A 13,283-nucleotide genomic window follows, 5' to 3' on the forward strand; every position below is an offset into this window, starting at 1 on the left:
AAGACTGGACTTGGATGTCCTGTCAGGAATACGTGAAGAGCAGTCTTGTCGAGAGACTGGTGAGGTTCAAACACAATCTATGTCTATGGGACAGACAGAGCCACCTGCCTGAGTTCCCACCAGCAGCTCACTTCAGTGTTTTTCTAGTACCTGATGCCAATCCTGGCTCTAAACCCTAGGGGCCAGGGCAGTGAGGTAGCTGTTTTTTTTCCAACACCTCTGACTTTACCTAAAACTCTAACTACTAGGTCTGAGTTCTACTTCAGTGACACTGCTATGAATTCAGAGTGATCTTCTCTTGTAAGAGTGTACAGTTTTCAAAGAGTTTTCCAGCTGGTATGGGGCAAAGGAGCTCTAGGCGGACAAAGACCCCAGCTCTGGTCAGCCCAGGGGAAGCCCCCTGGTGGGGGCTGCGCTGAGAGTTGCCACTAGCCTGGGTCCCCTCACGGATGCTACCGATTTCTATATACCATCTCACGGAGCTCAGAGAGGACCGGTTACCCATTCCGACAGACAACTGTTAGGACAGACTACAGACGCAGTCTTCCGATCTGATTCCCCATCATGTCGAGGACACGGAGCGCTAAAGCAGTCAGGTTAATGGGTTTAACTAACTACATGCGTGCTTAGGGACACTGGGGAAGTCATGTCATTTTACAGCCTAGGAGTTCCTTTGCGGGTGCTTTATCCTGTCTCCCCAGAAAGAAAAAAACACGTGCCTTGGGTGCCGCAGGTTGCGGGAAGATTCACCTGGCCTTACGGCTATCCTACTGCATCTTCCTTGCCAATGAGACCAAGGCTTTCATCCTCCTGATGCTGAAAAGCCCATTCCCCTTAACTTCCATAAATCTGCAAAACCTGAAAAGGGCCCCAGTGTCACTGAGTAAAAGAGGCGGCTTTCGGAATCTCACTGGAAGGAGGGGTGTCTTCAAGCCTCTCACTGCTAAGCCGGACATTTCCTAACACTGGACAAATTGTACATCCAGCCCGGGGAGGGTGAACTGCAGTGGTCTTTTACCCTCCGAGCCAATTGTTAGCTTTTCACAGGAATCAGCAGGGAAGCACATGTGAAACCTCTGTGGTGCGGGGGAGCACCCCCACCCCTTGTGTGACTCTGCATGTAGATGAAGCCGGCCGGGGGCTTTCTGAGCCGCGGCCCGGAGTTCTCAGAGCAGCCCTTTTCTCCGGCGTGGCTCCCTGCTGGGACAGCCCTTTTCAGTGTTCTACCCCCCCTCGATCTCTTCTCCTGCACAACACAGGGCAACTTGATTGAAATAAAGACCTAGGGAACATGTTTTATTTTCTCCTGTTCAATCCATTTTAGAAAAGCTTTTAATTGGTTTTAAAAAGATGCTAAACAAAATGTGATGATGTTTTTCAGTCTTCATGAACTACGGATACCACTTTTTATACTTTCAAAGGGCTAATAAATCAATCATGAAATTAACTCTCCAGCTAAATTTAAAGCAAACCCACTGAATGCCGGGTTCATTAAAAATCTATGCATTTACTTAGAAAAATTTAAAATTCAAAGAAAATTATCCTAGTAACTGAAATCTGACTTGAATTTTTAGTCCTACACTGAAAATCCAAGACCAAGGCAATCACAAAGGGAAAAAAAGAAGGCTTGTGAACCAGTTTTAATAAGCCAATTTACAACGAGGGAGGGGTGTGGGGGAGGGGAGGAGGAGAAAGGAGGATATCTGGATACATAACAACATGGTGCCCCTGAAGGGATTCTTTTATTTGAGCATGTGCACACATGCACACATAATTTTTCTGTGTGAAAGCTGGAATTACAACGAATGCAATATTAAGGATTCTGAGGCTGACATGATTACTATATTGTATACATGTACGGTTCCTCGTTTCGAAGAAAAAGGCCTTCAACTTCTCGGTTTTCTTGGCAGTGATAAAAATAATAGTTTCCTACCACCCTACGTGGCTCTACAACACTCAGGTTCATACGCTTTTAATATTTAATTGAAGACATCTGAAAAACCTACATGGATAATGGTTTGGTGAAGTCGGTGCTTCCACATTTTAGAAAGACAACATTCCCCACACTGGATCAGACTGAAAATTCTCCCTTGCTCTCCTGAGAGAATACATACTAATTTAAAAAGCAAGGTGGTACAGGAAAAGCGTATTTTTATTTCGTCAAATGTAGGCCAACTCGAGATATTTGAAACATGAACTTCTCTGGCCGCTGATGGACTTTCCACCAGACATTGTCCTGCAGGCCAGGTCAGAGTCACCAAATTCTGATCCATGACAGGCTAGTAATCCTTAAAAGGGGATCCCTGCCATTTCCAATCACTAAGGCAACCAGATCTTTGACTTCTTACATATTCCTATGCCCTTCCTTTTCAGTCCTTGCAGAAATTCATTCCACATCCCTTTTTAAGGATCCAATCCCTGTTTCTAAGACTTCTCCCAAGCTGGGCCATGGACCTGGGATGCTCACTCCTGGCTTCTAGCTCTCCCTACAACCCTCCTTTCCTCAATTAGGCAGCTTTTGCAATCACTTTCTTCTTTAAAGTATCTGCTTTAGGGTGCCTGGGTGGCTCAGTGGGTTAGGCTGCTGCCTTCGGCTCAGGTCATGATCTCAGGGTCCTGGGATGGAGTCCCGCATCGGGCTCTCTGCTCAGCGGGGAGCCTGCTTCCTCCTCTCTCTCTCTGCCTGCCTCTCTGCCTACTTGTGATCTCTCTCTGTCAAATAAATAAATAAAATCTTAAAAAAAAAAAAAGTGTTTAAAGTATCTGCTTTATTGAGGTACAAATCATAGAACACACTTAGGTCACTGATTTAAAAGTGTACAATTCAATGGTTTTTAGTACATTCACAGAATGTGCAAGTATCACCATGATCAATTTCTGAACATGTGGCACACCCCCCAAAAAAACCCCACACCCATTAGTCACCTCTCATTCTCCCCTATCCACCTCTCCCAGTCCTAGGCAACCATGAATCTACTAAATTCTGTCTCTGCAGATTTGCCAGTTCTGGACATTTCATACAAATGGAATCAATCTGTGGTCTTTTGTGGGTCTTCTGCACCTGGCTTCTTTCACTTAGCAGGTTTTCATGGTTCATCTATGCTGTAGCATGTGATAGGACTTTATTTCTTTTTATTGCGGAACGATACTCCATTGTATGGAGTATACCATGGTTTATTTGTGAACATCTAGGCAGTGTCCACTTTTTGGCTATTACGAATAATGCTGCTTTGAATGTATCTACAAGCTCCTGTGTGGACATAGATCTTCATTTTTTTTGGGTATATACCTAAATTGTTGGGTCATATTATAACTTTATCTCAAACCTTTTGAGGAGCTGCTAGACTATCTCCCAAAGGCTGCAAAATTTTTATATTCCCACCAGCAGTGTATAAGGTTCCCAATTTCTTCATATGCACAGCAACACTTATTATTATCTGATTTTTGGGTTATAGCCATCCTGGTGGGTATGAAGTGGTGTCTCACTGTGGCTTCGATTTGCATTTCCCTGATGCCTAATGATGTTTAGCATCTTTTCATGTGCTCATTGGCCATTTGAAATTTATTAATTTTTTAATGTTTTCACTTTAATCATACCTTGCCAAATGTAAATTACAACAATGCAAATAAGTAAGCCCACCAAAATAAGTGAACACTCAAAAAATGTCTTTGGAAGAAAGTTATCTATATTTTTTATTGAATAAGTTATTCATGAAGTACATGTGTATAAACTTGTGCCAGACACTGTGAGATTTAAAAAATTAGGTAATGTTCCTTTCCTCAAGAATTTTACATTTTTATAAAACAGAAAGTTATTCCTAAATCTTTAATCAAAATGCTGCAAGTCTTTTTAAAATATGCTCTATTTATTTCTATCAGTATCTATTTTGGATTACAAATAATTTTCTACCAAGGTACACCTCTCTGTTTAAATGAATGTATTTAACAATGTAAAGGACAAGCAGTTTAAAAAATATCGTTGAAAAATGATTCTTCTTTCTCCCAAATAATTTTTAGCATAAATTCTTTTTAAGCTAAAGACTTAGTGAGATATAATTTTTTTAAAGATTTAATTTATTTATTTGACAGAGAGAGAGCATGAGCAGGGGGAGCAGTAGAGGGAGAAGCAGGCTCCCTGCTGAGCAAGAAGCCCAACGTGGGACTTGATCCCAGGACCCTGGGATCATGACCTGCTTAACCAACTAAGCCACGCAGGTATTCCTGAACAAGATAAAAATTTAAATACCTGGAGAAAGTCCCCCAACCTAATTATTTTTAAAGTGCTACTTCCTAAGAAAGGATTCTTTTTGTATGTGATACATATGGATATTGGGGTTATTTACTTTTTCCAGCAACTTTATCTAATCATTTATTTATTGACAAGATTTTATTTATTTATTTACATGGCAGAGAGAGAGCACAAGCACAAGCAGGAGGAGAATAGGCAGAGGCAGAGGGAGAAGCAGACTCCCTGCTGAGCAAGAAGCCCCGATGTGGGGCTCGATCCCAGGACCCCTGGGATCATGATCCGAACCTAAGGCAGACACTTAACTGAATGAGCCACCCAGGTGCCCAAATTATTTATTTATTTTTAAAGATTTTATTTATTGGGGCACCTGGGTGGCTCAGTCATTAAGCGTCTGCCTTCAGCTCAGGTTATGATCCCAGGGTCCTGGGATCAAGCCCTGCATCGGGCTCCCTGCTCAGCAGGAAGCCTGCTTCCCCCACTATCCCTGTTTATATTCCCTTTCTCACTGTCTCTTTCTCTGTCAAGTAAATATATGTGCTGCCGAAGCGAGCACTCTCTGTCAAGTAAATAAATAAAATCTTAAAATAAAAAAAAAAGATTTTATTTATTTATTTGAGAGAGAAGGAGAGACACAGAGAGAGAGAGTGTGTGTGTGTGTGAGCAGAGGGAGAGGAAGACAAGCAGATTCCCCCCTGAGTGGGAAGTCCAGCACAGGGCTCGATCCCAGAGATCCTGAGATCCCTGAGATTATGACCTAAGTCAAAAATCAAGAATCCAATGTTTAACTGACTAAGCCAACTGGCTGTCCCTTTTTTTAGCAACTTTAGATTTATCTATTTACATATTTATTGAAGGAATCATAGAAAGGAAAAATAAACTCACTTCTCTAAATTCAGCCTTAGAATGAGCTAAAACTCCAATTACTGGGAATGATAGTTTATGGACAAATAATTACAAAATCCTTACAATGCATATAATACAGTAAATTTTCAAAGTTCCATCACTTTTAGTTCTAGCACACACGTGCACGCGCGCACGCACACACATACACAATTTTAACTGTTAAAAAGCACATTCACCAACTTAACATGAAATATATTCCATACAGTCTACTTAAAATCTCTAACTTCAAATACAAGATTCCCATACACACATTAAGATGTTTTTCAAGATAGTGCTTAACCCCTTTGTATCTGTCTTTGGCATTTCTCAAAGGTTACAGCATACAAAATCAGTCAAGAGAATTTGTGCCTTGTATCGTAGCCAAACATGCTCCGGCAGCCTCTACATAATTAACATATTTAACCAACCCTCATAGATGACTTTTAAATGTGTTAAGTTATCAAAATCACCAGTCTCCAGTAGCCACATCAATAAAAATGCAACTACATGAATGGAGATCCTGGCTATGAACTCCTTCCTCAAAAGTGCCACATGACCCAAGAGACATAATTCAAGCTTAACTGTAAATACTTTTAAAAAAAAAAAGAAAAAAGAAAAATCTGCCTACAGGAAGTAATTACCCCCAAATACAATTTCTTGGGAAAAGCTATCAAATGACAAATGAAACAAATGGAAATGTATATTCAATCCGTTCTACGTGAATATCCTGATCTCTCATGGGAGATGGAGGTGGCCAGGGATGTGTAAAACCCTGGGGAATTTAGAGAACAACAAAAACAGAACTCACTAATCAAAACTAGGATTTTGAGATCTTCAGGAAGGAAACTTCTCTGTTAAGAAAATCATTTACCTTAAAACAGAAGTCCAGGCCAGATGACTTACCCCAAGGCTCTCAGCAACAGAATTTTAGGTTTATGGCCGCTTGCTTACTTAGCAGCTTGTTTGCCCCATTATATGCAATCTACTGGGAAAATTCTGTGAAAATGTTTCTTATGTTATTTTTACCTGAGGAGGTGCCTTTTTGAGTAGCACGAGAAGAGCCTGTAATACCAGATTAGAAAATCGAGGGCCAATCGGAACATAATCTGGAAGAGAAACATTATTATGTTTTAGGGATTCAATACACACATGCACATATTCCAAACATTCAAATTACCTGCATCAAGAGTAAACATCGTCCTTACTTAGGCAACTAATAATAATTAGAAAAATAGTATCTCCAATAACTGGAATGCTTAAAACATTATGTAAGAACTCTCATCTGTAAATTTTTTGAAAAAGCTTCGAAATATCCATTTTGAATTCAGGTAGACATTGTTGTCTAATACTCAGAGATAGTTTTTTTGTTTGTTTGTTTGTTTGTTTGTTTTTTGTCTTTTTAAAGGAAGAAAACAACCCAGGTGTACTTGCTAACCATTTCCAAGAAATTACTGCAGAGCCTGGTAACACAGTAAGCTCACAGGCAACAAAACATATTAGAAAACGAGTAAGGGGGAAATGGTAATTAATAATGAAAGTACGGTACTTCAGTATAACTGGTATGGTGGTAGAGTCACTAAGACTGGTCCTCAGATGGTCCAGAACAGAGAACGTTCTAAAACTTTCTGTCAAACTTCTACTAAACCTTCAAGACTCCGCATAAACGGCCCCTCGTCAACTTTCTCTGCATACTGCATATATACGCACCCCGGCCTGTGCCTAGAACTACCTTCAGGCACCAGCCCTCTGAAGTCCAAAATGATCTTTCCCTTTTTTGAACATCCAGAACACACAGCACATTCTACTTAGCAGTAATTTTCACTGATGGCGGCTACAACAGCAGCATGTCACTTATTTTTTCCAAGACCCTAATAATTTCAGCATAGCAGAAAGGGCTCAGCTTACTTGTGGAATCAATAAACAACCAAGTACAGACAGTAACGATTCATACAAGTGAAAATATACTCAGAGGGCACACATTCCTGACACAGTAGTGTTGCTATGACCACACATCTCAATTGTGTTTAGATCAAGGAATTTACACAGAGCTATGAGTTTGTGCTTAAAAGCTTTTAAAGAAATAATCCTATAAACTGGGTTGAAATGTATCAAAAATAGCAGACCAAAAACCCCAGGTCACTAGATGAAACTATCACATAGCTTCTAAGACCTCAGATTCACCTTATTATACATAGGGACATCTTTGCCCTGTAACAAACATTGCCTTAAGAAACAAGAGAATAAATAACAGAGGACCTAAAGCAAGTCTGAAAATCGTGAGGAAAATGTGGTAAGAACAGTTAACTTGAAATCATTCCTACACCACTTTGGACAGCTTAAGAACAGATCACTCAGGTGTTGGGTAGTATTTTCAGAAGTTGATGAAGTCACCATGTGTGTTCAATTTCAATACAGCATCCTGAGTCACTATTATAATGTGTTTATCCCAGATTTATCTAATTTTTGCAATGAAATGGCATTAACTGGGAGAGGATACCTCGTGAGCTGCATGCAGGGACAGTCTTATTATTCATCTTTGTATCGGGTAGCAGTGCATTTCAGGACAAGAGATGGTTAATCGATATTTAAAAAAAATTTTTTTAAATCACTGTAGAGCACTTGTAACTTTCAAAATGTCTTCAACACTGTTATCATGTTTGTCTGCGCAGTTCATCTAAGGGATAAGTAAGGAAGGGAATCTAGTTTCTGTTCTTATAAAACAGGTACACTTGATTTCACTGCAAAAATTAGATAAATCTGGAATGAATGCATCGTAACAGGGGCTTGTTCTTATAAAACAGAGACTGAGGTCCCAGGGAACTTGCCACTTCTCCCAAGTGTTATTTCATTCCATTCATAAGCCCTTCTTCCCTTAGTTCTGTCAAAGTTCTTAAGCAGAAACTCTGGGGTACAGGCAGCTCAGAGGTACTAAATAGCAAATACATCCATCAGTGGAAATTATTAATCATTTATTACATGGCAGAGAGCTCTGTGGAAAAAAGAAAATAATACGAGGTGTGGGTCCTGATGTTAGAGCAGTTTATGATGGAGTTAGAGTCACACATATTTAACATGAATTCCGTCCCTGACTCCAGATAGAACCGATAACATAATTCCTTATAAGACAAAGAAAAGTGTTTCTGTTGCTCTCTACTTTATAAATACCTGTTATTTTTCTCTTGCAATTGCTGAGACATTAGTGTAATGAAGCCAAGATAGTACAATGGTGAAAGTTAAGACTCACCGAGCAGCCTCTCAATGTCGTCCACAACCACACAACTAAGCTGGGATTTATACGCATCATCAAAGATCTGGAAGAAAGTAAAAACCATTTATTATCTCACGGCTCTCCATGATTATGACAAGTTCCAAGAAGATAAAATTTAGTTAATTCTTGAGCAATGCCTAAACAAAGCCCAGTGTAACACCAGTATTTCAGACTCTACGATACTAGAATTTAGCAGCTAATAGAATTTGAGAGCTAAGAGTTCTTACAACCTAAAAGTGAGGAAATTGAGGACCAAAGCAGTTAAATGACTTGGTCAAGAGGATACAACTGGACCTTGGCTGAGCCAGAAGAAGGGTGATGCTGTTTTCAGCCCTGTGAGCTGGATGTGTCACACACACCTGGGCGGGGGAGGGGCAGGTGGTCATTAACCAATGGACAAATCCCATCCAGTGTATCACAGTGATCTCTCCGATGTCTGGAGTGCGACTTCAGTGTTGTGACTCAAGAGATAGATGGAGCCACAAGGGATGGGTAGAATAAAACTGTATGTTGTTTTATTATCGGTAAGAATTGTGGCCCTGGGGCGCCTCGGTGGCTCAGTGGGTTAAAGCCTCTGCCTTCGGCTCAGGTCATGATCCTGGCGCCCTGGGATGGAGCCCCGCATCGGGCTCCCTGCTCGGCAGGGAGCCTGCTTCCCCCTGTCTCTGCCTGCCTCTCTGCCTATTTGTGATCTCTGTCAAATAAATAAAATCTTAAAAAGAAAAAAAAAAAAAGAATTGTGGCCCAGTTATAGTTTCAGAGCACTCCACGGATATCAATGGTAAGAATTAATTTCCACATCCCAGCCCAGTCCCTCTGGTTGATAAATAACCTCAGTGCACCAAGATGGGAACCACCCTTCCACCCATCTGGCTCGGGGTGGCATAATATTCCTTAGTGGTTATCTTTTCTTTTTTTTTTTTAATTTTTATTTTATTTTTTCAGTCTTCCAAGATTCATTGCTTATGTACCACACCCAGCTGCGGTTATATTTGAACCATAGATAATTAAGCACTAGGCACAGAAATAAAGTAAATCAAGTTTTCACTATTAATATTTTTCACATTATTTTTTTTAAGATTTTATTTATTTGACAGACAGAGATCACAAGTAGGCAGAGAGGCAGGCAGAGAGGGGGGAAGCAGGTTCCCCACTGAGCAGAGCCTTGATGCGGGGGGCTCGATCCCAGGACCCTGAGATCATGACCTGAGCCGAAGGCAGAGGCTTAACCCACTGAGCCACCCAGGCGCCCCTCATATTAAATTTAAAGACAACTTGTGTATACTTGGTCTTGAAAGTATTTGTAACAATTAAGGAAATGTACCGCATCAAGATTAATACATTAGCCTTACTAGTTCAACTTAAAATGGGCCATGGAATAATTCATTTTGATAAACTTTTATGTTGGAAGGTAAAAGATAAATAGCCTTACAAACAGTAGAGATAATCTAAGATTCACCATATTTATATTATTGGTTGTATTTTAATTTATTACTAAACAAATATTACTTTGAAACTCAATTTTTTGTTAGACAACTGAAGTACTTCACAGAGAAAATTAAACATTTTAAATGTGTAAATATAGTTTAACATATTTAAAGAAATTTAATTAAGTTGTAAAAGTCCCCTTTTAAGGAACTTCTAAACTTCACTAGACCTACAAATAGAATGAGAGATGTCGGGGTGCCCAGGTAGCCCCGTTAAGTGTCTGCCTTCGGCTCATGTCAGGATCCCAGAGTCCTGGGGCTCCTCCCTCTCTCACTCCCCCTGTTTGTATCTCCTCTCTCGCTCTCTCTCAAATAAATAAAATCTTCAGAAAAAGAGAGAGAAAGAGATGTAATTGGACTTTATAAAAGTTTGTTTACTTTTGTGTTAAAAAACTAGGTCTCATTACAAAATCTTAATATGTTGACTTTTCATTTTCTAAGCCTTAAATTAGCTATGCGTGGTCTTTTTTATGCTCAAAAGTCACCCTCAAAGATGCAAAATAAAAACATGGAAAAACGAATCAACTCATGTTGGCAATCCAGATAGTAAGTTCCTCCCAACACCCTATTGGCTCTGTAAGGCAGGCATTGTCTTCCTCAGTGCTACGTATTCAATGTCTGACACCGCACTGGTGTTAATACATGTTCCCGAGATGCTGGAATGCAAGAAAGCCTCTGGTGCTTTCCTTTGCACCATCACCTTTACCCTCAGTCACTACCCCATACTACGTTAAAATCCCACTTACCCTTTCATCTTCGGCTACCTGCCTCCCCCACTGGATTGTGAGGTGGATAAAAACTTAATTCATGTCATCTCAGGGACCCAGCACAGAACAGTATTTATACTTGCCCAGTGAATTCAGTGGTTGAAACAACACAAGTTCTGATTCCATCTGGCCATAAACCACTGTCTCTGTTCTGCTATGGTATAGCATTTTGTATACTGTGTACATATTAAGGATTCATTACATTCTTCCTTGTATTATACTAGAATATAAGCAGTCTGAAGGCAAGTACTATCTTAATTATCTCTGTATCCTCCTATCACTTAATAGAATACCTTACCAGAAAGTAATCAATAAATATTGACTGTAAGAATACATATGCATTTTATTTTGTTTTTTAAAGATTTTATTTATTTGAGAGCTAGAGAGAGAGTGCACAAGTAGCAGGAGGGGAAGAGGGAGAGGGAGAGGCAGACTCCCCACTGAAGAGGGGGCCCACCAGCAGGGCTTGATCCCAGGGCCCTGAGATCATGAATGACCTAAGCCCAAGGCAGATACTTAGCCGATGAAGCCACGCAGGTGCCCCATAAATATGCATTTTACCATCAAGCAGAAATATCGAGTGAGTAGTTGGAGACATATGACTGAAGTCAGGGTATGGAGCTCACCCTCAGGGCAGTAACTATTGAAACCAGGTAAGAGGATGAGACATTGAGGAGAAATAGCAGAGGTAAAAGAGTAACAGGCTAAGTACCAAATCTTAGAGTGTTACTCTATGCATTCATTTGACGAACATTTTCAAATTCCTATTGTATATCAAGCATCAATGAGGGCAATGGAGAGAGTAATGAATGAGGCAGATATGATCATACTTCCATAAAGCTTGGAGTGGGGGAAGCAGGTCACAGGAAACCATAATAAAGCATGACATTACTGCACTGGAGGAAACTTGAAATGTGTTGGTAGTGTACACAACAGAGCTGTGGTAGTCCCTAGGGATACCCACGCATGTGCTGGTTCTCTCTCTCTCTCTCTCTCTCTCTCTCTCTCTCTCTCTTTCTCTCGCATATGGTAGGATTATCATTCCCCACCCCCTCTCAAGACAGGGGTGACTATGGGGCTTGCTTCAGCTAATGAACTATGACTGAATACATACCACTTTCTAAAAGGAGCTTTAGAGCTACTGCATGATTCACCATATTCCCCTCATCCTGCCTTGGCTGTCACGATCTCACATGTGAGAGGGAGCTTCTGTTATGTGTTAGGGTGAGTCTGAGAAGCTATAAGGAGCAGAGCTCCTCCTCTGGGCTACGACGGACATGTAGGATGAGCAAGAAATTAACTTTGTTATGTTAAACCACTGAGATTTGGGAGTTGCTCGTTACTGCAGCATAACTTAGCCTATCCTAACTGACATGGAGGATTACCTAGTCAACGACAGTATCCTAAATTTAGGAAGTGGCATTTAAGCTGAGATCTGAAGGATAAACTATCAGTGGAAAATGGGGAAGAAAATGTTCTAAGCAGAGCGAGAATATTAGGAGGCTTGGAGTGAGAAAATTCAGGAACTGACATATAGTCAAGAAGAATTAAAATGAAGAGGAGTGTGGTATGTGTGGGGAATGGTAGATGAGAGAAGAGGTGACAGAAGAACCTGGAACTGGAGGGTCTTACAAATTTCACACCAGTTGAAATTTTATTATAAAGGCAATAAAAAGCCACTAATTTTAAACAATGGATCACCATATCAGTTTTATGATTTAGAAACATTTTTGTGGCTGATATATAGAAAAGCATCAGAGGGGAGCAATCATTTTTTAATACTGTAGAACTCCAGGTGAAAGACAATGGTGGTCTGGAAGTGGGAAGGGAGTGGGTGTTCTGATAAATGGATGGATTCTAGAGATATTCAGGAGGCAGAACTGAAGAACCAAGAACTACATGAATGGGTTTGGTCATGAGGAAGAAACTGGAGTTGAGGGTTCCTTCTGGTTTGACTACTGACATAGAGGACAGGAAAGATGCTGGTTTGGGAATGGATCATGAGTACATGGAAAGAGCGAGGAAAGAGGAGCTCTTTACCTCTCTCTGTACCACTACCATCCCCCCCCTCCAAAATAGGGAAGAAAAACAGGACATTTATTTCAGCTTCTTGATACATAATGACCAAGCTTTGAGTTGGTGAATCCAAGACAGGAGAAAAGTTTAGAAACAATTTCACTGTAGTTCTTGGTTCTGTTTTTTTTGTTTTGTAAGACTGGACCAAGATAGCAGTCAACATGGTATCGTATAAACTCTGGTGATGTCAAGGAGTCACTTTTCAGAATGCTCCCTCTTCAAATCATTTTTCGGAATTCTGCTAAAGGCTCTGATGCAAGCATATGATTCTGTGTGTCGGGCTGTACTAGCGTGGATTAGAGCCACAGGGGCCGGGACACAGAGGCCTGGCTATCCGCAGTACTCCATTTTTCCCGAGTCAACCCTCTCCCTTCTCGAGAAAAGTACAGAGTTTCTACCACTCCAGGAACTCAGGACGTTACTGGGGTCAAAACTGATGCTAAACTGTCCGCTGTCTCACCAGTTTACGTCGGACACTGAGTTCACCAAGCATTACAAATCACTTCATAGTTGACTGCATGATTTACCTATAAGATTTGAGAAGAAAAGTACCT

At 40.6% G+C, this 13,283-nt stretch overlaps 1 protein-coding gene across 1 annotated transcript in view; it reads right to left on the bottom strand.

The window, feature by feature from the left end:
• The window catches only part of NSF (N-ethylmaleimide sensitive factor, vesicle fusing ATPase), a gene marked incomplete at its 5' end in the record, with an annotated part of 150,442 nt that overhangs the window by 22,970 nt on the left and 114,189 nt on the right, over positions 1-13,283 (bottom strand). Inside the window, 2 exon segments of the mRNA XM_082706496.1 lie at positions 6,158-6,237; positions 8,376-8,442. Coding sequence (XP_082562622.1) covers positions 6,158-6,237; positions 8,376-8,442 — 147 coding nt within the window.

The sequence above is a fragment of the Mustela nivalis genome, assembly GCF_964662115.1.
Source record: "Mustela nivalis genome assembly, chromosome: 17".
Classification (NCBI taxonomy): Eukaryota; Metazoa; Chordata; class Mammalia; order Carnivora; family Mustelidae; genus Mustela; species Mustela nivalis.